The 24518-nt window shown below is 53.3% G+C and overlaps 12 protein-coding genes and 2 non-coding genes across 14 annotated transcripts; 6 read left to right on the top strand and 8 right to left on the bottom strand.

The window, feature by feature from the left end:
- Positions 1-1267: 1267 nt before the first annotated feature.
- BKA78DRAFT_297071 (uncharacterized protein) lies at positions 1268-2650 on the top strand (the record flags this gene model as incomplete). The annotated part of the gene is made up of 1 exon (XM_066886711.1): positions 1268-2650. One exon carries the CDS (start codon positions 1268-1270, stop codon positions 2648-2650), a length of 1383 nt encoding a protein of 460 aa, XP_066742575.1.
- A 311-nt stretch (positions 2651-2961) lies between these two features.
- Positions 2962-3514, top strand: BKA78DRAFT_318585 (uncharacterized protein). The gene has a single exon (XM_066888793.1). The coding sequence runs from the start codon at positions 3009-3011 to the stop codon at positions 3270-3272; it is 264 nt and encodes an 87-aa protein (XP_066742574.1). The 5' UTR covers positions 2962-3008; the 3' UTR covers positions 3273-3514.
- Positions 3276-3372, bottom strand: BKA78DRAFT_t130. Its single transcript has one exon. It is a non-coding gene; the product is annotated as a tRNA-Ser (tRNA).
- Positions 3515-4129: 615 nt separating the features above from the next.
- BKA78DRAFT_t129 lies at positions 4130-4210 on the bottom strand. Its single transcript has one exon. It is a non-coding gene; the product is annotated as a tRNA-Ser (tRNA).
- A 699-nt stretch (positions 4211-4909) lies between these two features.
- On the bottom strand, positions 4910-6012 carry BKA78DRAFT_332304 (uncharacterized protein; the record flags this gene model as incomplete). The annotated part of the gene is made up of 2 exons (XM_066889972.1): positions 4910-5899; positions 5980-6012. The coding sequence occupies 2 exons, from the start codon at positions 6010-6012 to the stop codon at positions 4910-4912; spliced, it is 1023 nt and encodes a 340-aa protein (XP_066742573.1).
- Positions 6013-6735: 723 nt separating this feature from the next.
- Positions 6736-7879, top strand: BKA78DRAFT_354251 (uracil-5-carboxylate decarboxylase; the record flags this gene model as incomplete). Its single annotated transcript, XM_066891694.1, has 2 exons — positions 6736-7663; positions 7716-7879. 2 exons carry the CDS (start codon positions 6736-6738, stop codon positions 7877-7879), a joined length of 1092 nt encoding a protein of 363 aa, XP_066742572.1.
- Positions 7880-7883: 4 nt separating this feature from the next.
- Positions 7884-9951, bottom strand: BKA78DRAFT_162980 (uncharacterized protein). Its single transcript, XM_066883135.1, has 3 exons — positions 9615-9951; positions 9220-9552; positions 7884-9169 (listed from the first exon to the last, which is right to left on the bottom strand). The coding sequence occupies exons 1-3, from the start codon at positions 9781-9783 to the stop codon at positions 8046-8048; spliced, it is 1626 nt and encodes a 541-aa protein (XP_066742571.1). The 5' UTR covers positions 9784-9951; the 3' UTR covers positions 7884-8045.
- A 168-nt stretch (positions 9952-10119) lies between these two features.
- On the bottom strand, positions 10120-11446 carry BKA78DRAFT_253653 (mitochondrial large ribosomal subunit YmL35; the record flags this gene model as incomplete). Its single annotated transcript, XM_066884836.1, has 2 exons — positions 10120-10844; positions 10897-11446. 2 exons carry the CDS (start codon positions 11444-11446, stop codon positions 10120-10122), a joined length of 1275 nt encoding a protein of 424 aa, XP_066742570.1.
- A 129-nt stretch (positions 11447-11575) lies between these two features.
- Positions 11576-13200, top strand: BKA78DRAFT_318580 (uncharacterized protein). Its single transcript, XM_066888792.1, has one exon. The coding sequence runs from the start codon at positions 11670-11672 to the stop codon at positions 12813-12815; it is 1146 nt and encodes a 381-aa protein (XP_066742569.1). The 5' UTR covers positions 11576-11669; the 3' UTR covers positions 12816-13200.
- Positions 12871-13364, bottom strand: BKA78DRAFT_162971 (uncharacterized protein). Its single transcript, XM_066883134.1, has one exon. It carries the CDS (start codon positions 13206-13208, stop codon positions 12927-12929), a length of 282 nt encoding a protein of 93 aa, XP_066742568.1. The 5' UTR covers positions 13209-13364; the 3' UTR covers positions 12871-12926.
- On the bottom strand, positions 13201-14650 carry BKA78DRAFT_318578 (COP9 signalosome complex subunit 5). The gene is made up of 2 exons (XM_066888791.1): positions 14593-14650; positions 13201-14540 (listed from the first exon to the last, which is right to left on the bottom strand). The coding sequence occupies exons 1-2, from the start codon at positions 14615-14617 to the stop codon at positions 13522-13524; spliced, it is 1044 nt and encodes a 347-aa protein (XP_066742567.1). The 5' UTR covers positions 14618-14650; the 3' UTR covers positions 13201-13521.
- Positions 14651-14797: 147 nt separating this feature from the next.
- BKA78DRAFT_162968 (putative DNA polymerase delta catalytic subunit Cdc2) lies at positions 14798-18528 on the bottom strand. Its single transcript, XM_066883133.1, has 4 exons — positions 18062-18528; positions 17649-18014; positions 15789-17602; positions 14798-15738 (listed from the first exon to the last, which is right to left on the bottom strand). Exons 1-4 carry the CDS (start codon positions 18434-18436, stop codon positions 15000-15002), a joined length of 3294 nt encoding a protein of 1097 aa, XP_066742566.1. The 5' UTR covers positions 18437-18528; the 3' UTR covers positions 14798-14999.
- Positions 18529-19990: 1462 nt separating this feature from the next.
- On the top strand, positions 19991-20365 carry BKA78DRAFT_354246 (uncharacterized protein; the record flags this gene model as incomplete). Its single annotated transcript, XM_066891693.1, has 1 exon — positions 19991-20365. The coding sequence occupies one exon, from the start codon at positions 19991-19993 to the stop codon at positions 20363-20365; it is 375 nt and encodes a 124-aa protein (XP_066742565.1).
- Positions 20366-22557: 2192 nt separating this feature from the next.
- Positions 22558-24439, top strand: BKA78DRAFT_297064 (uncharacterized protein; the record flags this gene model as incomplete). The annotated part of the gene is made up of 4 exons (XM_066886710.1): positions 22558-22675; positions 22718-23516; positions 23569-23922; positions 23977-24439. The coding sequence occupies 4 exons, from the start codon at positions 22558-22560 to the stop codon at positions 24437-24439; spliced, it is 1734 nt and encodes a 577-aa protein (XP_066742564.1).
- Positions 24440-24518: the final 79 nt, after the last annotated feature.

The raw sequence follows: 24518 nt of genomic DNA, 5'->3' as shown, positions 1-24518 counted from the left end.
TCACCTCTTGCCACGTTCATCATGTCCCCGCATCGGTGCCTCTCCTGATTCAAGCCTCCGGACTCAATCCGGTAGATCACCCGCAAATACAGGCATGGCTTCGATTTCGTCTTGAAGGCGGCAGGATATTCCCAGACGCTTTCCGCAGACGCTATCGACACCTCAGAGAATTGATCCGACCCCTTTTCCACTCAACGGGTTTGTGAGTCTTTCCCGCTGCGGCTCCGAAATCGTTGAAAACATACACAAGCTTGTCGAGCGCTTCTTCGATCAGTATTCACTGGCATGGAGGTCAACTGCCAACGATACTTTTCCGCGGGTTCCCGGCAACCTCATCAACCGCGGTCGTCGTGTTTCAAACATATCGCCCCTCATTCAACATGATTTCTCGGCGACAAGCAAGCTCTCTATCCGCATCCTTTCCTTTCGCTCTGCAGATTCCTGTTCCGTGCCTTGGTCGTGCCCCACGTAGCCAAACCAGTCATACGGTTGCCGCAAATGGAAAATTAGTGCGCGGTCTGGATCCATACCGGGCGACATTTTCTTGGAACGCCAACTGCTCACGATGTCGGCACTCGGTAAGAAGCAGCAGCAGCTCCAGCTGTGGTACGCCTGCGACTGGCGTTGATTAGTTTTGAATTAGCCCATCGATGCACGCATTCCAGAGTGAGCATCATGACGTCTGCTGATTCCAGAGCCCTTCTCATCTCTTGCCGTCTCTGTTTATTCCCCCTTTCCTGCCCCGCGGCTCGTTCGACTGGGCGCCCAGACGCTCGACGGGTTCTGAAATTTAGTTGCCAGTTTCTTCTAACGGTTGTCACAGACTGTCGGGCGGCTTGGTTCAGGAACGTCGGCAGCTATCTTCTGACCTTTTCCTGATCCAGCAACCTCCATTTCACCTACGCGACGTCATTCTCTCGGTGCGACACCACTCTTTCGACGGCGTATCTTGGCTTCAAAAAAATCGCGAGGACAATGCTCTGCTTGCGGTCGCGTGCAGAGAGAGCTTAGTCTTATTGAAGATGTTTGTCACCCACCACCGTCGTCGTTTGGTCTGCGCAATCCCAAAATGGCTAACCTTATTGTCAGCACTACCGCCGAACATCCTTCTTTAGTGAAGCTTCGCCAAAGTTAAGAGCCGCAGCCCGCGGCCGAGTCGGTACTTTGCCCACTCTGTCGCGTTGCGTTGTCTCGCGACTGCGCAATCTCTCCTCTTCAGTCCTCTCCATCTCTCACGTCTGCTGCTCGTCTGCCTCCCACCGCAATCATGGGAGTCTACCGACAGCGCCCGCTTCTCACGGCGCTCGTCGCCATCTTCCTACTTACCACATTCACGTACTACACGGGGTACTCGATCCAACCGGCCGACACATTAGAGCCAATCGAACGCCCTAAGGTCCCTGTCACAACGTCCGACCTCGCCGTCACCCTGCATCAAGTACACAAAGATCCGCCAACGATACAGGTCATTGTCGAAAACAAACATCCCCACTCGTTCATCACGATACTACTCTGGGACTCGCCGCTCGACTTCTTGGCCTTGCCTCTAGGTCTGTTTGAGGTCAAGCCCGAAGGATCGGACAAGATTATGCCCATCAACAAGACTGAGATTAAACGCAAATACCCTCCTAAGTGGGAATTACTGCTAGCAATGCGTCCGGGAGATCGTCGCGCGCAAGATGTCGTGTTAGATCCACCCTTTTTCCCATTGGAAGAACTTCGCGAAAGGGGCAAGACTGCAACGATCCAAATGAAGGGCCGCTGGAAGGCTGTGTGGAAAGGCTCCATTGACGACGTCACCGAGGAATCGCTGAGAAGCATCGAGGTCAATCGAGGCGGCATGATGGGCCGGTATGAAACCGACGAGCTCGAGATCGATCTGTGGGAAACGGAGGCACGAGAGCCGGAAGGCGAATGGCAAGAAGAGCCGCCCCCAGAGGGTCCACCACCGGAAGGTCCTCCGCCTGAAGGCCCCCCGCCTGAAGAACCTCCCCCAGAAGAGGATCCGCTTGAAGGAGAATTGCCGCCGGAGGATGAAAGACCAGAGGAGGAACGTCCCATAGACGAACGTCCGCCGGAGGATGAGGATGAGGACCGTGAGGAAATTGGTGGTAAGGTCCAGGTGGAACCTGAGCGAAAGGAGAAGGAGGATGGGAAGGATGACAAGGGCGGAAAAGCAGACGACGAAGATAAGGACGACAAGAAAGCAGATGGGGATGATAAGGACGGCAAGAAGCCAGAAAAGGAGGATTCAAAAGACGACAAGGGCGATTCGAAGAAAGGAGATGACGACGACAAAACAGACGAGGATGACACGAAGGGTGACAAGGAAGACAAACCTTCAGGTAAAGAAGAGGAGAAATCCGACAAGGACAGCAAAAAGGGATCCAAGGACGACAAAAAAGGTTCGAAGGATGAAAAGAAGGGCTCCAAGGACGAGAAGAAAGGCTCCAAGGACGACAAGAAAGGCTCCAAGGACAGCAAAACGAAGGACAAGGGCGACAAAAAAGACGACGCAAAAGAAGACGTCAAGGCCGATCTGAAGAAACCACCTCCTCCCGAGCCAGGCCGCGACGACGACCATCCAGACAAGGACTCGCACGATGATGAGTCGCGAAAAGATGACGACGAGAAGAAGCGCGTCCCGTAACAGTAATCGACCCACCAACCCTGTGTATATCCGGTCCGCTGTATTTCATGGTTTCTCATCAATGACGCTGCGGATAATCGCATGTTGTGGCGGCGGCAGCAAGTAGTAGCCGCAGCTGGACCAAACGAGATGTTGAAGAAGACGATGGCGCATTGGCATGGCGTTTGACGGTTGGGCTTTGGGACCGCTTGCTTTTTCCATACTATACCTCCTGTGTACTTGTTAGATAGACAGGTTTCCGTCTTGTGCTTTGTTGCGGTTTCTTCTTGTCAGATATATTTGAGCAAAATTCGATGTCAGTTGACTGTCTCCCTTGCTGGTTTTGCCCTCGTTTTGTGCGGGCTGATCTCCGGCCGACATGAGCAGAACCGTTGGTCTCCCCTCAACGCATGCTTTGTTCGAATTCCTCCGCCACACATGGGAGCTGCCGATAAGGCTGCAAAGGCGTCGCACGTCAACAGAACAAAAGCAAGCAAAAGCAAACGGGCCGCCGTGCAAACAGGACAGCCGCGCTCGCTCTCACCTCCGCTCCACACACCGCCACACCCCCCCTTGCGCCCCACATGCAGCAACTTTGACCACCAAAAGAGCAAAAAGGCATCTCCCTAAGGAGATGAAGTAGTAGCGACACAGACAGGACTCGAACCTGTGCGGCCGAAGCCATTAGATCACACCGAATGGAAGATTCGAGTCTAACCCATTAACCACTCTGGCACTGTGCCTTTTGCTGCCAAGATCGCGTACACAATTGGAATATGATTACAGAAAAAGTTGGGCATTGGGGCAGCGACTTTGGAGCAAGGGAACTTTTACTACGCTTGGGATAAGTACAATTTTGGAGAGTCCTGCGTGTGTTGTACGACGTGCAACAAGCGCGCAAAAATGGGTTGTGAAGCGAGAGAAAAATGTCGAAATCCATATCACGTGCGCAAAAACGACTGCGCCAAAGGCGGTGAGCGGGAACCCCATTGTTTCTTGGCATCGACGACTGGAATGCAGTTTGCATTTTGCGGTACCGAGCGGGCATCTTGGTCGTAAAAATTGTTGGAGTGATATAATTGATGAGGGCAAAGTTTGAGATTTCGTCTGGGAGGGATATTGGTCACTTGCCCGCGAGGCGGCAGACTTGTTGGAGTGCCGCCCATATGGAGCCAAGCAGGAGCGTCTGTCCTCACTCTTCACACTCCCTGAGCACCAGACTGAAGTGAGAGAGAAGTAAAAGGAGAAAAAAGTGGGCAGGCAAAATTTCGAGTACTTCTTCCAAGATGAATTGCTTTCACAAGCCCATCTGCCACAAGTCAAACACAGCATAGCAGCATCGCTTGGCGCTCTTCTCACGCGGTAGTAGTGCCGGCAAAACCGCCCCGGCTCGCTCACTTCACAACCCCCGACCACCAAAACTTCACCAAACTCAACACCAAGTTCAGATCTTCAAAAGAGCAAAAGAGATAGCTCATACAGATGCCTGTAACACCCCTTCGACGCGAGCAGGACTCGAACCTGCGCTCCCGAAGGAAATAGATTTCTAGTCTATCGCTATAACCACTCAGCCATCGCGCCTACATGTGAATAATAATGTTAGCAAGTAATATATACCTTGTAGGATTTGGGGAGGGGGAGGGGGGAGGAAGGGAAGGCGACATACCTCGAAGTCGTGGTCCAAAAGAACAGAGACGAGCCCAGAAAGGCACCTGTTGGGTCTGGGAGGCAAGGGAAGGCGGGGTTGGGGTGAAGAGGCGGAAAAAGTTCCGGCCGACAGGAGCGGAAGAAGCCGGATCTCCCCGGAAACAGCCGGCGACGTCATGAACACCAAGCGCTCGAACTGACGAGAGAGAAGGCAGACACCATGCGCCTGTTCCAGTGGCATCGGGCTTTGGCGTTCGGATGAAGGTTTTTCGCGCAATCGAGAAGAGTGGCCGGTCGGTGGGTTGAGGTAGCGTTGAGAAGGTTCGACCGGAACTGGAAGGAGACGACCTAAGTCGACACGGCGGGAAAGTGTGGCAGGAGGGGCCGGCCTTGACACTAAAAGCCGCGCGACGATTCGGTGAACGACTTCACTTGGGCTGCGCTGCTCTTTGAGGGGAAGAAGATAGCTGTAAGCAGAAATCGCGGCCTCAATCAGCACTGAAGCTCAAATGCAGCAAACGGCAGATGTGTTCTTGAAATGAATCTCATACAGAAGGTCAGCTTGCAATAGGCGCTCAAGGTTTGTGAACAAGGAACGCTCTCCATCTTTTGGAGACTCATCTCAAGCTCCTCTCAACCACCATAGGTATCCTTCAAACGTTTCTCCAGATATTCACCACTCTTGACAGGCGGGTACTTCATGTCCGACTCCTTCTCATATGTCCTTGGGATAGTCTCGATGACCTTGTCAAAGTCCGGGTTGCAAAAGTACGCCATGCTGTACCTTGCCGGGTAAACGCTGAGGTGTTCCTGTCCAGGCTTGAGAGGCGGCTCGACAACGCAATGCTTGGTACTTTGGATGGTGTCGTTTGCCCAGCGGGCAAGCAGGTCGCCAGCATTGACAATTATGGTCCCAGGAATCGGCTTCGCATCGACGAAAGTGCCTTTGGGAGAGAGAACTTGCAGGCCGCCGCGGTCGTCCTGGAACAAGAGGGTCAAGGACCCGTAGTCCGAGTGCTCTCCAGCGCGTACTTGCAGCTGGCCGTCTTCCCGCTGGAACACCTTTTTGTCGACTTCGGGATAGTGCAGCAGCCGGAGCGTGTTGTCGCCTCTGCAAATGTAGTCGTCGAACCACTTCTCGCCCACGTTGAGTGCGAGGGCAACAGCTTTCATAATGTCCCGGTGCAGCAACGCACACGCCTTCCAGAAATCCATCATCGTGCTCTTGAACAACTGGCCCTCCTCGTCAAACTTGTCGGGCCACCGATTTGGACATTCCGGCTCGTCGTCGCGTCCAATCTCCATGCTCTCCTTGAGATCAGGCACTGCTTTTCGCAGCGCATCCACGTCGCCAGCGAAGTCCGCTCGCGTCACTTTCTCGCGTCCATGCGCAACATAGCCGCGGTTTGCTTTTGCGCTGTACCACGCCAGGCTTTCTTTCTGATCCTGTGGACGTTCGAAAAAGCGGGCACTGTGTGCAAAGGCCGACTGAACTGCCCAGTCCGGAATTGGGCTGTTCTTGAGATAGACAAACCCTGCCTCTTGGAATCCCTTCAGGATCTGCTCAGCAATTTCCTGGCGCTTTTCGCCCGAGGTAAGGTAAAAGTCCTCCAAGTCGACAAGCTGTTAGGACGGAGCAAATGGTCAGCTCTTGAGATTTCTCTATAAAACAAGGATAATGACTCGAAGGGTATGGTAAGTACAGGAATCTTAAGGCCGTCATCTTCGACGGCCATCTCGTGAGTAACGGATCCATTCTCAACACCAGAAGGCGCGTCCGATTGCTTCGCAGCCTTTCGCGCCTCTGGAGGATAGTAAAACTTGGACTCCATCTTCTCCATCTTGAGATCAAAATGTCGCGTTTGCTGGAGTAATTTTGTATCGCGTAAAAGTGTCGTTCAGATTGACAAGGCGGGAGACGCGGATCGAGTCAAGGGACCAGAAACGATTGGTGATCCTTTGACGTGTGGGCGCATTCGACCTTGCGCTGGAGCATATAAAGCACGCTAGGTGTAAGCAAGAGGATATCGCCCCGCTCTCGTGATACCGCGCCGGCGGCGGGATGCGCAGGTGGGAAGAGCCCGCGCCAGCTCCCAAACAGGAAATAGGTTGATAACACTGCGGGGAGCTTATCACGGCGGGGTCCGGAGTCTCCAGGTACCGGTACACGTCGACCTCTCCCGCGATACCCCTTTGTCCATGTCAAATAACGTAGACGCGTGAAGGATAACGGCGTTTTTGCAACAAATCCGATTGTCGGTGCGCTCCGTCGGCCCTCTGATGTCCGCGTCTTTTCAATCACTGCACCCCACTTGGACGGCACAGCTTACCTGCAGTGGAAGGTGATCAGGAACACATTTTAAAGCGGACTTCTGTCGACCGAACTTGACGTCCTTGAAATTCTTGGACGGTGATACCACCCCCAACCTTTTGCGCGGACCAAGGAAATCATCGCCAAAATGCCGACTGTCGACGTTCACACCCACATCTACCCGCCCTCGTACATGTCCCTTTTGCGAGGTCGCGACACCGTGCCCTATGTTCGCAATTTCGAAGACGCACCAGAAAGCGCTCGCCTCATCATTTTGCCTGGTGAAGATGCGCCGAACAAACCAAGCACCGCTCGTGGTCGTCCCATTGGAGCAGAATACTACGACATTACCGAGAAGATCAAGTTCATGGATGCCCATGGTATCGACAAATCGGTAATATCGCTCGCGAATCCTTGGCTTGATTTTCTCCCAAAAGACGAGGCGGGGGCAGCTGCGCGTAGCATCAACGACGAGGTTGATTCCATTTGCAGCCAGTATTCGGGAAGGCTGTACGCGTTCGGAACGCTGCCGCTGAGTGCGCCTGCAGAGACGGTGGTCGCAGAGGTGAAGAGGTTGAAGACCTTGAAGTTCATGCGCGGGATCATCATGGGAACTTCTGGGCTAGGGAAGGGCCTGGACGACCCGGCGCTGGATCCAATCTACGCCGCGTTGGAAGAGCAACAGTTGTTGATTTTCTTGCATCCGCACTACGGCCTGCCTTCTGATGTGTATGGACCGTGGGCTTCCAACTATGGACATGTCTTGCCGCTTGCGCTGGGATTTCCGTTGGAGACGACCATTGCGGTGACCAGAATGCTCCTGAGCGGCGTGTGGGATCGTTTCAAAGAGCTGGAGATCCTGATAGCGCATTCAGGTGGAACGCTACCCTTTTTGGCAGGAAGAATCGAGAGCTGCATCAAGCATGATGGCCATCTGAAGAAAGAAGATAGACTCGAGAAGATGAGGAGTGTGTGGGATGTGCTGAAGAAAAACATCTATCTCGATGCGGTGATTTACTCAGAGGTGGGACTCAAAGCAGCCGTTGACGCAAGTGGAGCAGACAGACTCATGTTCGGTAAGTCGTCGAAGCAAGATCTTCTCGAATTGCAAAATGCTAACTCACATAGGCACTGATCACCCATTCTTCCCACCCTTGGATGAAGACGAGACCGAGTGGTTGAGTGTCAAGAGCAACTATGCAGCAATCAAATCTGCTTTTGACGGCGACGATTCAGCCGCGAAAGCTGTACTGGGGGGAAATGCAGTGCGAATTTTGAAGCTAGATGGATGAAGGCGAGGGAAGATGAAGGGTGCTGTGCCGTGTGACAGCTAAGTGTGGAGAAAAGGAGCAAATCGAAAGCAAATCAGGCTGAGGGCTAAAAGCAAGGGTACTAGGACCAAGTGCCATGAAAGAAACAAGTCCAACAGAGGCGGCCATATTGTCGAGAAGCCAGAGGCTACGAGGCCTCGACAGCTTGTTGCAGTATATCCCAGCCCAGAACATTCCACAGCTGCTCTTCAAACCAACTCTTGACATCTTTCTGCTCCTGCTTTGGGATTTGCGGTGTTGATCCAGGTTGAGTGGGCATGCGCAAGCAATCCATGAACTCGTCGCTCGAGGGGCCCTCGCCAAAAACAGCGTTGAAGAGGGTTTGCTGCAGCCTGTTCCTGGCGACAACACCAAGTCCAGCTCGTAGGGTCGATGCCGAAGCTTTTGCCACCTTGCGGTTTGTGGTAGTTGCTGTGCGTTGCCTCTTCGGCTTTGCTGAAGTAGATGCGGGATCCTCCTGAACCAGGTAGTTTGGGGCAACGACGATTGCCCGACGGAAGAGAAGGACCAAGTATTGAAGCTCCAGGCTCATGGCCTTTTCATCTGGAGAGCCTGCCACGAGACCATCGCCCTCTGGATGATTCCAAGCGCGCATATCTCCCTCGATGGTACCGGTTGACTCGTGGCCAAAACTGCATTGGAAAACGCATTTCCCGCAGCGCTGGAGAATGACGAAGAGAAAACCCTCAAAGACCTGGCGGTGCGAGAAATCGGTGGGAGAAGGCGCAGCAAGACAGCTGAACAAGAACTTGAAAAGCTCGTGGGCGACGTCAACCCCTTCTTGAGACTTCTTTGACTTCTGGCTCCGGCGAGGTTGGCCGTCTTCTGACAGACTTGACAGAGCCTCAGTTCGCGCAGTATCTCGCATGTTGTCCATTATCCTCGAGAAGCCTGAAACGACCTCGAATACGACTGCAGATGTGGCCTCTTTGGTGGAGGAAGCACTCTCAGCCAGCTTGCTTAGATATCCCAGTAGTCCCGCAAAAGAACGAGTCGCAGTCTCGAATGTCGTCCTGAGCTCCTTCTGGTATGCGCCCATGACTGGTCCTGGTATGGCTGTGCTTGATCCCGCAGTGGCAAGAGGGTCTTTTGACGAAATGCGCTGCTCGTATCGTTGGCGCGCGCCGAGAACGAGGGCCGTCAATGATTGGCATGCCTGGACGAGGTGGTATGACAGATCGCTACTGGTGAAATCGGCCTCATTGCTAAGCTTGTGGGCTTTGTAGAGGTGACGTGCCAGTACCGGTCCCTCTGCCACAAAGTTAGCGGTGCTTTGCATTGAACCTACCAGGAGCGTTTACCTGTACCAGAGCCTTCTAGCGCATCGATATCGGCACTTGTCCCGTCATCCACGTCCACGAGATCTCGCTTTCGTTTGGATGCAGCGGGCTTCGCAGTCTTCCTCCGGGCAGGTCCGGCCTGAGGTTCTTGCGCTGCAGCCCCAGAGGAAATCTTCAACTTCTCAAGGGCCCTTTCAAGATCCAAGATCTGGGCCTGCATTCCCGCATGCGTGGCTTCGGCGCGTTCACATCGCTTTTGCCAAAAGGCGGCCGGATCAAAGCGTGGTTGGGAGGCGTGCGGATCGCGGGAATCTCTCACAGGCCTAAAGCTCTCGCGGAGACGAAGAATGTACTCTGACGGAGTGAAGTCTTGGGTTAGGATTCGGAAAGAAAGAGTGTGATGTTGAGGGCCTCACCTTTGACAGAGAGGTCAATTGGTTTGCTCTTAACTACTGCAATTGCAAACGCGAGGTGAAGCGGATGCGGCGCAGTAGTTGGAATAGATTTAGCCTGCGAGCTAGGTTGACGGTCCATGGTGACGTTGATGTGTGGTGATGGTCCGCGAGAGCGCAGCGGAGAAATCATCTCCACGCAAAGCAGGCTGCGGTATGTTCGAGGCTAGCGCATCCACACAAGTCATTCAACACACCTGCAATCGCATTCTTCATCCAGCTGTAGTCCCAGCTGGCTCTTTCCTGCACTCGGCCAAGATGAGTCCAAGTTAATTGTCTCACCTGACTCATCCAAGTCGTCAAGGCAGCATTTGACCTACTCTTTACTCCCTCTGCCTCTCCCCATTATGACCACAAATTTGAGCCTGCAGAAATCCTAGAATGCATGAAAAGCCTGCTGTTCTTCAGGAAGGCCCATTTTGGTTACATAATTGATACATCCATTTTCAACCCTGCTTCACTCTACTCTTTACCTAAACCTCGCACCATCCTTCTTCTTGTATGGCAGCTTCTCCGGCTTGGGCTTCTCAAACTCAATGTCCGAACCAGGGATGTTGTGCTTCTTCAAAATCCCATCCGACCAAGGATCGAACTCAGACCTGAAGAAAGTGACGCCCACCGGGGTCAGCGAGTTCTTTGCGAGGAAGGTGCGCAATTTGAAGTCTTTCCTGCCATTGGGCGGCAGAGTGGGCCGCTGAGCGGGTTCCAAAATCTTGCCCGCGGGCTGCTGCAACACCCAAACGGACAGGCGGTGGTACGGTGCACCCTTCAGAGCGGCAGCTGGAAGCCAAGGAAGCACGACTTGAGACTCTGGGAGCTTTCCAAGGTCAACTCTGCCGTTGGTGGGCGAGATGGGGACGTTGGTTGCAATGAAGTGGCAGCGGTGCGTGAATGTGTCCCTTCCCACGTGTGGTACGTCAGAATTGACGACTACGATGGTGACGAGCCTCTCTCCCGCATCGAAAACTTGAATGTCGAGTTGTCCAGGGTTTTCAGTTGTCCGCGAGTCGACAAACGAACCGGGTTTGACGTTGCGTCTGCCAAAAGAGAGGTCGACGTCGGCAGTAATGTTGAAGTGATTGGCCACGTCGGGGATGACGAACATTTGCTCGAGACGCTGCTGAAGAATCTTGAGCTTATAAGATCGCCACTTCTCGTCGGCGAGATGACGATAAACGGGCTTGCTCATGTCTCCTGAATCACCATGTTAAGCACCTCCTAGGTAGCTGACTGCAGCAGGACGAACCTTTCTTATCTTCAAATGCCTTCTTCACCAGCGGGTCGTTTATGTCCGCAAGAAGCTTGAGCTCCTTCAGCTGATTGTGCATGCTTCGCAGCCTGTTTTCCTTTTGCAATTCGCTGCCCGACACAGCCGGGTCCTGCGCCTCCAATCTTGCTATCCTGGCCTGCATGGTCTCGATGGCCTTGACCTTCTCCTGACGCTCTTCTATGAGCACTTTCCGGGCCTCCTGGAAGCATTGATACGGCAGCTGCTCAAAGGGTATTTGCTGAGATCTTGACAGCGCCGCGCGACGTCTCCGGGAGCCAATTGGAAAGACACCCGTCTTGATAAGCTTTCGCTCCTGCTTGGGATCGTAGACGGTATTCGGATCGAGCTTGCGTTGGGTGGGTGGAGGAGTCGATGTCGAAGGCTGTCGTGCTTGCGCTTCCTCCGCAACCGCGGCGGTACTGGTGAAGCCGCGCGCTTGGAATGCCGACAACCTGGCAGGCTGAAGCTGTCCGGCGCATCTCACGCAGGCCTGCAATGGCCTGGCAGCTTGTTTTGCGGCAGCCATGGTCGCTGAGCAGTGGGCGCGGTTGCGGGTGTGTGGTGACGCGGAGATGTTAGCACAGGGCCGGAATTTTTGCCAGATGCTCCTCCGCCGCCCAAGCTCCGATAGGATCACTATCCACCTCCACCTTTACCTCCACCTCCACGTTCGCCTTTCCCGCGGCTGCGCAACGACTGCCAGCACCCTTCATCCGCCGAGTCCAGCATTCGATCATCTTTCCTTTAAGATGGCAGTTCCTCGACAATTATTACGGCCGGCACAAGCCCTTACCCGCGTACTCATCCAGACTTCTTTCCAACCTGCCCGTTCCACGATTACCGCGAGGCTTCAGACGCCAATTGCTCTCCCTGTCACGCAGATACGAACGGCAGTACGCACATCCTTACTCAAACACGGAAACAAAGATCCTCGCGCCCATTTATTCGTTGTTGATGAACAAGTCGGCTCCATCTACATCAACCTCGTCCAAGATGACGGCACCTTTATCCCCCAGCAGCCCCTCCGAGACGTCCTTCGCGACATGGACCGCATCTCAAACTTTCTCCTGCGAGTTTCCACCGCGCAAAAAGACCACGAATATCCCTATCCCGTCTGCCGCATAGTACCCAAGGAGGAAGTGCGCAACATGGAGAGGGAGAAAACCAAAAAGAAGAAGACGTGGGATGACCTTACCAAAGTGGTTGAAATTAATTGGTCTATCGCGCAGAATGATCTCGAGCACCAGATGAAGCGCATGACGCAGTTCCTGGAGCAGGGCCTGCGCGTCGAGGTTGTCTTGGGGCCAAAGAAGCGCGGACGCCCAGCGACACCCGAGGAAATCCAAGCGACGCTTGCTAAAGTCAAAGAGACTGCGGCATCTATACCGAACGTGAAGGAGTATGCCGAGAGCGAAGGCGAGGCTGGCCGCGTCTTGAGCATGTACTTTTCAAAGCCCAAGGAGCTATTCAAAGAAAAGAAAGCGGAGGCGGCAGCAGCGGCAGCAGCAGCGCCAAATAAGAAGGCCGAGGTGGACGACACATCAAAGGGACCAAAGAAGGTGTCGCGGTACAAGATCAAAGAAGATGAAAAACGTAGACAAGAGGCGGAAAAGGCAGAGGCAGCCAAGTACGCGGAGCTTCTAGATTCACGAGCGACGCCATCGCGCCAATGGGGCAATGAGGAGAAGCGCGAAAGTGCCTACGAAAGAGACCAGAGACTTTTGCGCGAGGACAGGCAAAGGCGCGAGAGTCCTCCTCGGACCCAACCGCCAGCCACACCAGCCCGGAGGACTTTGCGAGCAGATTCGGCAGAATTTGGTGCGCAGAGACTTGGAGGAAGGACTGGTTCTCTGGGTTCGCTGAGTTCCTTTTATGACGACAAGTTTTCACGATGATGGCATGGAAAAGGTACCTTGCGAGTGTATCAATTGGATGCGGTCATCAAGTGTGAGGGCTTCGCTGTCGTCTCGCACCCTCAAAGGGAGCGTCGACACGCAAACGCCAGCTCAAGTGCTCAAGGCTGATGGTATCCCACAACGCGATGCCGCATACAACTGCCTTGAACACAGTCTTGACGCTCCCACGTAGGTTCGTGGTAGACCAAAATGCTTGCCCGAAGACTCCCAAAATTGGCGTTTCATGCCAGAGATTAAGAGACCCTTTCGGCGCCGATCAAAAAGAAAGAGTGAGTTTACAAGACAGTAGAATCTCGTGGTAGAGTGTTGTAAAATAGCATAAGACAGATAGTGAATCAAGCCTAGGCACATCCAAAGAATCACATCAATCATGGTCGCTCGAAGCTCACGGTTCTATTTGGTCACACAGTCAAAGCTTTCCGACACGCAAGTAGAACATTGAATTTGACCATCGGAGGCCTTCAATCGTCTCTTGGTGGATAACATCAAGTTGGTATTTCGTCCTGACACCCTCGGGACCATTCGCCCGTGCAATGATGGCCTTCATCAGCGTTTCTACCACCAACCCATTGCCATCTAAACGCCTGGCCATGCCCTAAAATCGGATCCTCGTCAAAATCATAAAGTTTTCACCTCAACGCCTCCCGTTGGTGCAATGCAATGCCGCCCCGCCAGCGACCCAAAGCTAGGCCTTCATCTCCGTGTCGACGTCCTTCTGGACCTGTGGCTGCTGTTCGACTGCGAAGACCTTCTCCTTGACCTCCGCTGCCATCAAACCCATCTTTTCTTCTTGTGAAATCTTCTGTCCCGCCTTTGCAAGCTTCTCGAGACGCTCGTCCTCGCCGACGCTCGACCGCTCGCTCTTGAGCTTGCCCCAGAGACCGCCGCCAAAGCCGTTCTTGGACGCCTCCGCGCCTTTGATCTTGCGTGCGAGATCCGCAATCTGATTCGTGCCGTACTCGCGGTTGGTGAGCAGCGGCGAGGACGACAGCGTGCCGACCCAGTACTTGTTCCACAGGCTCTCGAGAATCTTGGAGTCGAGCGACGACTTGAAGTGCGAGACCTCGAGGGCGTAGTAGCGACTGCTGTGGGCGCCAAAGTCCTCGATCTTGCCGAGCGGAATGGTCTGGAAGCCGTCGCCTGTCGTCGTCGTCTCAGGCTTGTAGTTGTCCGGGTAGGTCCTGAAGGCGCCGATTTCGACCTTGCCGGCGCTGACGGTGCGGTCCGGGTCGATGACGACGGCGAGGAAGGGGTCGTTGAACGTCTGCTGCTGCACCTGCGTGCCGACGTCGATGCCCGACAGCCAGCAGCCGTAGCCTGGGTGGCTGTGGTACCAGCCGACGGCGTTTTCGAGCTGTCCTGCTTCGCGCGCCTTGGCCAGGTATTCGACCATGTATTCGTTTGCTTCGTCTTGTGCGTTGACGCGCGTCTCCGTTCCTTCAACTGGCAGGCGTAGCGCGTCCGTCACGACAAATGTGTCGCCGTGTACTGAGCCCAGCATGAGGCCCATGACTTCGATTGAACCGCCAGAGCGCGCGTGCATGACCATCTTCAGCAGAGCAACCGCTGAGATTCTGACATGCTTGAACCAGTTAGGATCGCTCCTCCATGGTCGCGCGTCGTTGATGGCTTTCTGGTCGGCGGGAGAGTAATTGTAGAGGGCGTCGCGGGCGGGGTCGACGAGTTTGATTGAGTTCTCCAGCTCTGAAGCTCAATTAGTTTCCCAAAGCTCACGCTCGAGGTCGGGAAGCCTTACCCCAGCTCTTGATAGCGTTCTCCATATTGCCGACAGTGTTGTGGGAGTTTGGTTTGGTTCGAAGTTGAAGAGAGCCGGATGAGCTACCACACCTATGGTGTTGGATCGCTTATCTCCGGCTTATCGGCGTGGGTGCAAACAGATCAAACAGCGTCCAGCCTCCAGCATAGGGTCACATTGTTTAAAGGAGGTTTTAAAATTTCAAGTCGAGGAACTTATGATTCTCAGTAACACAAATGACTAGAAAACATGTAATTGTATCTGGTATAGTCTACGCAATGTCCCAATGTCCCAGCTCAACCAGAGCAACGCCTTGAGAACACCCTTAAAACAATTCCTCACCGCTAACAGCATACACCATTTCAATCTTTGGACTCTGGACAATCCGTGCGCCCCGAATGAATCGCCTACCAAATCGTAGCATCCCTGTCAAACCTAGCCAGTTCCTTGCCAGAGTCCTCTACATCCTTCTTCGCCTTCATTCTCATGTAGAAGATGGGGCAATCTCTGCTGCTGCAAATGACCTCGTTGTGCATGCTGCCCTGGCATCTTTGGCACTGTGTCCATAGACGAGCAAATCGGACTTCGAGCTCGCTGACCTTGGAAAGAGTCTTCTGGTACAACTCTCCGAATCTGGGCCTGCAATTCTCGCAAACTGCGCCGTCCTTTTCAGTGGCATTCGTCATCGGCTTCTTGCAGCCCATGCACGTGGCAGTCTTCTTCGCGAACTTCATAAGACCGCCCATCGTCGGAGCAGCAACGCTGATGGTGCGAGTATGCTCGCCAGTCAGCAACTGCGCAGCCTTCTTCTCGCCGAGAATGGGCTCGAAGATACGACCCAATGGCTTGGAAAGTTGATTGTCGAGGTAGTATTTGGTGTCAATGGGAAGGTTGTTTTCCAGGACGTAAATGGGGTCCTCGGACTTCTCGTAGTTCTTGGAATCCGCGGCGCCTTTGACGATGACATATGCGACACGGTCACCAAGCGCCGGTGCAGATCCGGCATCGCGTTTCCTCATGCGCTCGGCAAGTTCAACGTGGGCTTGTTTTGCAGCGTAATCGTTCTTCGAAAGCGCCTTGGTGATCACAAGATTCGACATGTCAATCTTGTTCTGGAGAAGATCGGAGATGGTCTCCTTCACAAATCTAAGTCCTTGTTAGCTCATGTCCGCAATCAACGATGATTTGCTACTCACTCCTGAGCGCCATTGACATCTCTGTCGATGAGCAGCATCCGCAGTGATGTCTCAATGACGGTCTGCACCAAGCGGCAATTGTCTCGTCGAACAGTCTCAATACCCTTGGTGTCCATCTTGTCCCATTTGTCTGGTCGACTGTAGTACAAACCGGCATAACGTTTCTTGTTGATCAGCAAGTACGGAAAGTAGACCTTTTCGAACTCCAGCTTGATAGGCTTCACAAACTTGGATGAGACGTGGTCGGCCGCTTCTTGTCCGAGCTCCATGACCTTTGCGAGATCCGACGGACCAAATTTGATCATGACCGAGTCCGTGTCACCGTAGATGACTTGAGAATCATGCGAGTAGCCATTTTCCATTGTGTAGTGTTTCTCGACTTCATCCTTGGTCTTCTCAATCATCTGGCGGCCGTAACTCGTTGTGCTACTGGCGATAGCCAAACAGGGCAACTTGCCGTTGGTAGCTCCGGTCAAACCGTACACGGAATTGGCACTGACTTTCAAGGCCAGTTGACGACCGTTCAGGATGGCCTTCTTGAAACTGTCCGTCTCGATGGCAAGTTCCTTTTTCGCTCGCTTTCTGGCGCCCAGAAGCTCTTCCAGAATTTGCGATAATAAGCCCTTGCGAACTTTGGCAGTGCAGAACATGTCGCCGTTTGGAGTGACAATGTAATCCTCGTCTTTCTTGAGCTTCAATTTCTCCACAGCGTTCTTGTTCAACAGCGTAGTGTAGCAAAGGTTGTGGGCTTGCATGATACTGGGATAAAGAGACGCGAAATCCAGCGTGGCGATGGGCACGTCATAGTAGCCGCGCGTCGGTTCGATGACCGTGGCACCTTCGTACTGCTCGTCCGTGCTGTTTACAGACAGGTTTGGGATAACGAGGTCTTGCTCCAAGGCTTTGCGGAAAAGTTGACTCAGGAACTTCACCTGTTGTCCCCTGGACAGAAGATAGTTGAAAGGAACACCTGTGACTCTTGCCATTTCGGTGTAGTTGACCAAACACATGAGTTTGTCCATCAAGCGTAGTGGAAGATAGGCATCCTTCAAGCAGTACACTGCAAGACGTCGCCTCGAATTCTCGTCACCGTTGAAAAGCTCAGTGATCATGGTATGGTGAACATCTTCCTTTTGCTCCTTGAGGAAGTGAGCGCAAACAGAGTTTAGGGTGTAGCTCCGCAACTGGTAGTCTCGCTGAACCAGCTGAAGCAAGTCCAGTTGCAGTCGTCCGTTCGTATTGGTGGCCTTGGTATCGCGATTGCCCATTTGCTTGCTGGAGAAGTTCGTTTCTTTCGCCTGTGATTGAACGTTCCTCAATCTGGACCAGTATGCGAATTGGCCCAACTTCAGATGCTTCGCCCTGTCGAGAAGGTACGGAAAATCGAAGTTGGCAATGTTGTAGCCAATGATGACATCAGGATCGACCTTTTGGAGAAAGTCTTTCCATTCCATGAGCATCTTCTCCTCTTTCTCGTATGACAGGACTTGAGCATTGGTGATCAGAGCACAAGAGTCTACGCAAAATACATTTCGAACAAAAGGTTGCTCTTCTCCGTATCGGGTAACGACGTTTGCAATCTGAATGACCGGGTCGACGTTCGCCTCAGGAAAGACACCTTTGCGACCAGCACACTCGATATCGAAAGAGAGGACGCGAAGCGGGGCCATTTTTGCCCATTGCCCTTCGGCTGGGTGGGCAATCAAGTCCTTGTAGTTCGCGTAGGCCTCGATTTGGCAAGTGGATTGCCTGCTGTTGTACGGGACCATGTGGTACCTGCCTTCCTTCACAGATACCCAGGACATTCCGGGGAGCTGTCGCTGTCAGAAATGACAGTAAAGATACGGTAGGTGTGCATACCTTGCAATCTACCATGAACCTGAGAACATATTGGATGCTGTCAAAGGTCAATATATCGCCCTCTGCGCCCTTCCACAGACCCCTGTAATTCGCATTCCCGCTCTGAATTGTCGTGCGGACTCGATTGAGGAACTTTGGGTCGGTGACAGTGATTTTCAGATACGGGCTCTTTTGATTGCCCTGAAAGCCGTAGATGTTCTCTTTTTGTTCAATCTCCACGGAGTATATGGCAGGCTGGTGCTGAGCTATTTGTGTCTCAAGGTAGGCCTTGAATGGCCGACAATCGCTGGGCTGGAACGAAATCGGGGCGGCGACGTAGATGTAGTGCTTGAAATCGGTGACATGGAGGAGGACGGAGTGGCCGGCCTACACTGCATTAGCCAAGTTTACGTCTCAGACCTCGACAGAATTACCTCTGTCACTCCAAAAAGCTTCACTGTGGTGTTGCCTCCAGATATTGTTCCCTCTTCGGCGTCAATCTGCTGGAAGCACAGCTCTTGTGACTTGGGATCAAAGCCGTCGAGGCTTGGGCGCTCCCATTTCTGGTCCTTTTCCGAGTTCTCGTGCTTCAGGTCGCTAATGTTTTGAGAAAGCTGCTCCAGTTGCTCTTCGAACTGACTCTTGGGTTGACTCGAAGTTATAGGGGAACTTTTGGCAGGAGCGCCGTTGGAAAGACCGTTTAGCTTGCGCTTCTTTGCGGATTGCGGGGAATCGGCGATGTTGCGACGAGTGCTCGTTGTCTCGGCGAGGACGCGCTTGACCGGCGGGGCCATGGTGGCGGCAGGCATCTTGTTCTGGTCTGAATACAGCGGACCAAACTACATGGACGGGCTTTGGTGTTGATGAAGCTCAGGCCAGGGCGATGTGTGGAAGGGAAGGCGCGCTCCAGAAACGCGAACGCGACAAGGAACGCGTCGGGCACTCAGGCGAATGAAGCAGCTAGTCATGCTGCACTTTGTAAGCGCCAATCCTGAGTCGATGAGTCGCTGTTGCCTTACATAATCAACAACCTCCGAAATCTGAGCAGTGATCATCTCCATCAGCCGACTGACCAAAGCCGGCACGCCGGTCGATGCCGACCCACCTTTGACATGATTCCCCCAGCTCTTACTTGGGCTTGACGAGTGGGTGACAACTCCATGTACTCGCCAAGATTCACCTCAGCTAATCAACACAGACTAACATCCAAGACAACTTCAGCACAATAGCGCAGGCCAGAACGAAGAGCTGTACGCAGCATCCGTCCAACTGATTGCAAGATGGAGCCACCGATGGAGTCAGCGAGCGTTCGCGTTCAGGTCGCCAATGTTTCTTGTGATTGAGGAACAAGATTCAGCATCTGTTTTCTCTCGGACTTTTCACGCTGCAAACGGGATGCACTTCGGCAGCAACAACATGGTATTCCCAAGCTCCGTGCCGATAATACCGATTTCGCGCCTGAGACATTCCAGCCCTGTGCACGAGCTTTGCATTGCTCCATCCACCTTACTGGATTATTGGCCTTCGTTCTCTACCGATGTGGCTCACGAGCTCCTCTTGCATTATTTTGCGGATAGGAACGCTTGCAATGCTCGAAATCAATGAGCGATTCACAAGCGGTGGAAATCAAATTTACAACGCCAATGGTGATGCACAAGCCTACGATTGTGCTGCTCTCCCCGTCCATGGCCAAACGAGAGTCTGACTGCGTGTCATGAGACATATCGTCGACCATCGGGACAACATTCCCATCCGCCATTCAATTACTCGCGGAATGCATGACGTGAGGTCGGGAATCGCGCGGAAGAGATAGAAGAGCTTGCTGCAGCACACCCACCGAAGTACACCGAGAGTCGCCTGCCAACCGCTGCACTGACCAAACGACGGGACCTTTCGCGCGGTAACATTTTCGCAAACTGCCTAATGCGGTATGGCGTCCCGTCAGTACTTGAGTCTTGTTGTCGGTGTCATCAGAATCTTGGGCAAGATCGAGGCGATTGAAAATCTTCATTGATCGCACTTGCCATATATCCTTGCTCATAGAGGAGTATGAATACTGACCAGCGCCCCCATGTCTCCAGCCTTTTCCTCTCCATTGGCTTGGACACGATATATTCCTTTGCTCTCTTCTTTTTAGTGTCAGTCTTTCAGACCTGTTCGGCAAGGCCAGGATTGCTTCGACATAGGTAAGCGCTCACTATACCGGTATCGCTTGGCACTCGTCGCCCGACGCTACGAGGAGTGATCAAGATACTGGAGCATGCGTCTGACCTTGGAATCAGATATTCTCAACCAGGCTCGGCTCCTGCTTGTGTCAGACGTCAGGTCTGCGAACCGTCATTTTTTGATTCCCTGTCGTCGCAATGGACCACTGCTTGAAGAGCACTCTAGTGCCAGAAAAGCCTGTGCCGCACCAGCGGATTCGTATCGTCGAGTCACTCCGCGATCATGCACGGGAGCGGATCTACCGATTTGAAGTCACCTACGGACTTTACGTCATGGATTTTTGGGAGAAGGTGGTCGTTTACGCTTTCATCGCCATCATCCTGGGCTTCGCTATGTGGCAGGCGATAGTTCCACTCTCCGTCGCATTCTATCGGGCTCTTTCTCGGCAGCTCATCTTGGAGCCAAAGAACTTTTACTCGTCGAATGAACCTGCTTCGCGGGCCTACTCGACTGTTTTTATAAGCAGTGTCACCGGCAGTTCCAACACTTCAACAACGGCGCTACTCTGGTGAAATCTGCCAGACAAGTCTTCATTAATGCTCCAAGCACGAATTTGGCTGGATGTTGCGAATTCAAGACGACATTGCTGTTCATTAGAGCTGCCAACCCGTTTGCGGACAGGAATCAGGATCTTTCCCCTGCTCCGATGCAGCCGTCTGTTTCCTTGGGACGGGCATACCTCTCCATTCGAATTTCCATCATACCCCCCTTACGATCGACCTAATTACGACCAATGGCGCCCGGTTTCATTCTGTTTCTTCGGATTACTTCGAACGCTTTCCACGATGGGACGAGACAGCGAAGGCGTTCTTGCCCTCGACGCATTTTCATGATGGGAATGCTTTACACTACTGTACTCCAATTCATAGACTTGTCTTGATTCTCGATGATTTTCAATTTTTGAATTATTCAGCGTGGCTTGGAACTTGGTCATGGCAACAATCGCGTCGTTGCAAGCCTGACTGCCAGCTAACCTTGCACAGCCTTCCCATCCCTGCAAATGACGGGTACACCCGAGTGATCAACCTCCCTCGCTCCACACACCACTGAGCGCAGATACTGCTTGGCGTCATTCCCAGCCGACATCACGGTCTTGAGCTGCGTTCGAGATAAGTTATCGAGTGTGTCTCCAAAGCCGCGGAACCAGGACAACGAGTCAAACGCCCCGTTGCCTCAAACTGGACAACATCCTATCTTGGTCTACAGGCTCTGTTGTCTGCACTCTTACGGAATCGCATGACGCTTCCACAACAGGTCGCAAAAGAAATGGCAGCTTCGGTATGGGCGCTCGAATGCTCCTTGTAGGTAGGGAGTGTTCAAACACCTCGCTCCCTAAAGATTTGGACGTTTCAGCTTATGGATAGCGACAGGGACCATTCAAGCACCCCGCACCGCCTTGGGGTCGCCATTTCTTTTGTGGCCCACTGTGCTTCTATTCCAGTTGTGCCAAAGTATTTGTAGCAGGGAATTGGACGGCGACAGCAATATTTCGAGGTCAGGTCTCGATCAGTACGGAACAGAAAGATCATCATCTTCAGGCCCTGCACATCTTCAGGCCGTTCCCAAGGCATTGGATGCGCTATGACAGTAACGTCACCAGGTACTCTGTGCTAAGCTTCTGCCGATCCCGACACGACATCTGGAGCCCATTCTCACCGTGTGTCCTTCTTCATGTGGGATCATAAATGGTTTACTATCCCCGAGCATGCCCTCAGCCTTAACGCCGCACGACTCGCAGCGGATAGGAAGATTTTTGCGGCTCAGCACGCCGAACACCCGGCTCAGGAAGTGGTCGACTTCGGATGGAGAACATGATTGGTTCACGGACTGCGCAGCAAAGGATCTCTGGCCCCCAAGAAAGCTGCCTGAAATATCCCTCTTGTCCGCCAAAAATGGCCCATGTCATGCGATTGAGATGGTATTTTCCGACATCTCACCCTTGGCAGTCTCAATCGCAACTTTGAGAAGAGGTGAGTGAGCGAGATGCGTTTGTCAAAAGCTGGAGTTTTTTGACATGCCATTCGGTCCCTGAGCCGCATTAAAGATCAGAGACACAAGTGATCCCTTCCCCTTCAGCTAAGCTTCCGACACCACCAGATATACAAAGGCCTTACTGCTTTTGCCATAGTGGCTGCTTTGTGGAGCAGTCACGCCCCACCTTTTACCGTTAAGGACACTGCGGTTCGCAGATCTTGAGCCCTTCTAGGAACAAGCCTCCGGATATATTGACGGGCGCACAGAATCTGCCTTCTCCACTCTGCAAAGTGACGACGCGGTTGAAGCGCTGTTTGAAGCTTCACCTGGCGACGGACATGCTGCAAAAGTTTGTTGAAGACCGACAAGTCAGGGCGGTTCATGGGAAGTTTTTGCGCGGGCAATTCGCCTAATCAGCATGAAGCGCGGTCCATGCGGGGCCTATTTTGATCATCGCTCACGCTGGGGTTGCTGTTGGCTGTTGCACCATCGCTAAGAGGCCATAGCATTCGGCCCCAAACGAGAGCTCGGCGGTGCAGTCAGCTTCCCCGATCAGCCTTTTGGTTGGAACAAAACCTCTCAAGCCCCTGGTGTTGACGTCGCTGTGTTCCTGCTTTTCAGCGCTCCAACGATTTCCGCATGGGCGTGCGCCTGTGACTTCAAGACCATCTCTCCGTTGACCTGGCCCCAGTCGAAGGAATCGGAATCGACTCCACATTTACTGTTCACTATGGGGCGTCTTTCCTGGTTATTCCTCAGCCTGTCAGCGATCGCAGGCAGAGCTTGCGCTCAGTTGGATGGCGCGACACCGTCTTCAGAAACATTTCTTCGAAGAGGATATCATTCCTGTATGTCAAGTCCGCCGCGTACCCTGATTAAGTACTGAGCAGCCAAAGCGACGGTAGGAGGTGGCTTCGTTTGGATCGATGGCGGCGCCTTTTCTTATTACAAAAACCAAGTCAACCGATACTACTCAAATACCCTTCTTGCGCTTGATCTTCGAGAAGACTGGACAAACGACACAGTATCGTTCATATCGAATGCCAAAGACCTACCGGCAGGCTCTAATCCCTCTACTGCGCCCTCTTTACTGTACGGCAATGGCCTCTGGTACGACGATGACACCGGATACCTCTACACAGGATTTTCTGGCCTTAGATATTATAGCGGAGCGGCCGGCTGGCCAATGGAATTGACGGTCTTCAAGACCGATGGCGAAGGAGGAGGCACATGGGCCACTGCACTTAACGCGTCAACCAATGCTTTCAACGACATGATTCGCCCGATGCATCCCGCAGTCGCCGCCGGCAATGGCAAAGGATACGCCCTCGGTGGCACGACTCCCGTCAACGATACCGAAACTGAGATAATGGCCGGGGGAATGCTTTCCTTCGATTTCGAGACCAAGCTTTTCCGGAACAGCACGGTCCAAATTCACGGAGGCTACACGAGCCTGGCAAACATGGTCTACGTGCCGCAGTTTGGGGAGGAGGGTATTTTCGTGCTCATTGGAGGCGCTTTTACTCAAGGGCCCTATGATATCGACTGGTATTCAAACGGGGAGATCTACGTCATGGATGCGAAGACTGAGGTTTTCTATTCTCAAAATACTACGGGAGTGACTCCTCCCAGTGGCCGCGAAGAGTTTTGCACAGCGGTGGTGGCCTCCACCAACGAGACCGTCGAGATGTGAGTGTTCCGTGACATTTGTGGAAAGTAGATAGATACTGACATTTCAAAGCTTCATGTACGGCGGTTGGGGCGGCACACTGGGAGAAGAACAAGCGACGCCATACGACGAGATTTACATCCTGACATTACCCGCATTCGAATGGGTCAAGGTCGACTACACCCCAGCCCAAGCGCGCCTGGCCCACAGCTGCGAAGCTGTTGGAGGTAGCCAAATCTTGGTAATTGGCGGCCTCGACGGCAGCACCTCCGACGTGACCTACAACGGCACCTTTAATGACAGAGATCCGAACGAGCAAGGGCTGGCCGTTTTCAACATGACGTCGCTGGATTGGGAGACCAAGTACACGGCCGACTCGCCGGCATACGTGCAGTCCGATCTCGTGGCGGAAGTGTACACAAGCGGGTGCGTGGAGTCCATTTCATCTGAGGGAAGAACAACACTGACCAACTTCTATAGTACCGGCAACGCCACCTGGGACAACGACAACATTGAATCGATCTTCTCGAAAAGGAACTTCACCATCACGTCTAGCGGAGGCGCCGGAAACAACGGCACCGGCACCGGCAGCACGACGTCGTCTCAAAAGTCGTCCTCCTCGTCCTCCTCATCCTCGCTCTCGGGCGGCGCCATTGCCGGCATCGTCGTCGGCTGCGTAGCGGGCGTCGCCGTTGTCGCCGGTCTCCTTGCATTCTGCTGCATCCGACGCCGCCGTGCTGGCGGAAAGGGCGCCGCTGGCGGTGCTCCTGCGGAGCCACAACAACAGCAGCACCCGGCGGCCGAAGCGCAGAGCAACGACATCATGGAACTGCACGGCCATGATCGACTCGAGATGGACGCCTCGGCAAAGCCGCCGTACCAGTATTCGCCGTTGGCGGAGCTGCCGGGGGGAGAGCTGCCCGCAAAACATCAGATGAGATGATAGAAAGTCGGGGAGTTGGGATGTGAGATTTTTGTTCATATGAGGAACGGATTCGACTTGTAATTTTTAACGAGGTGCC

Source organism: Phyllosticta capitalensis (genome assembly GCF_038381095.1).
Source record: "Phyllosticta capitalensis strain CBS 128856 chromosome Unknown BKA78scaffold_7, whole genome shotgun sequence".
In the NCBI taxonomy this organism is placed as follows: Eukaryota; Fungi; Ascomycota; class Dothideomycetes; order Botryosphaeriales; family Phyllostictaceae; genus Phyllosticta; species Phyllosticta capitalensis.
This window is presented reverse-complemented; position numbering and strand designations above follow the sequence as displayed.

Bases quoted from the DNA above. Each gene is read 5' to 3' on its own strand.
- BKA78DRAFT_318585 (XM_066888793.1), top strand. From the start codon at position 3,009: ATGAGCAGAACCGTTGGTCTCCCCTCAACGCATGCTTTGTTCGAATTC.
- BKA78DRAFT_162980 (XM_066883135.1), bottom strand. From the start codon at position 9,783: ATGATTTCTCCGCTGCGCTCTCGCGGACCATCACCACACATCAACGTC. The intron at 9,553-9,614 runs GTGAGGCCCTCA...TCACTCCGTCAG, and splicing joins AATTGACCTCTCTGTCAAAG to AGTACATTCTTCGTCTCCGC. The intron at 9,170-9,219 runs GTAAACGCTCCT...ACTTTGTGGCAG, and splicing joins GCTAGAAGGCTCTGGTACAG to AGGGACCGGTACTGGCACGT.
- BKA78DRAFT_318580 (XM_066888792.1), top strand. From the start codon at position 11,670: ATGGCAGTTCCTCGACAATTATTACGGCCGGCACAAGCCCTTACCCGC.
- BKA78DRAFT_162971 (XM_066883134.1), bottom strand. From the start codon at position 13,208: ATGATTGATGTGATTCTTTGGATGTGCCTAGGCTTGATTCACTATCTG.
- BKA78DRAFT_318578 (XM_066888791.1), bottom strand. From the start codon at position 14,617: ATGGAGAACGCTATCAAGAGCTGGG. The intron at 14,541-14,592 runs GTAAGGCTTCCC...ATTGAGCTTCAG, and splicing joins GAACGCTATCAAGAGCTGGG to AGCTGGAGAACTCAATCAAA.
- BKA78DRAFT_162968 (XM_066883133.1), bottom strand. From the start codon at position 18,436: ATGCCTGCCGCCACCATGGCCCCGCCGGTCAAGCGCGTCCTCGCCGAG. The intron at 18,015-18,061 runs GTAATTCTGTCG...AATGCAGTGTAG, and splicing joins AGCTTTTTGGAGTGACAGAG to GCCGGCCACTCCGTCCTCCT. The intron at 15,739-15,788 runs GTGAGTAGCAAA...ACAAGGACTTAG, and splicing joins GATGTCAATGGCGCTCAGGA to ATTTGTGAAGGAGACCATCT.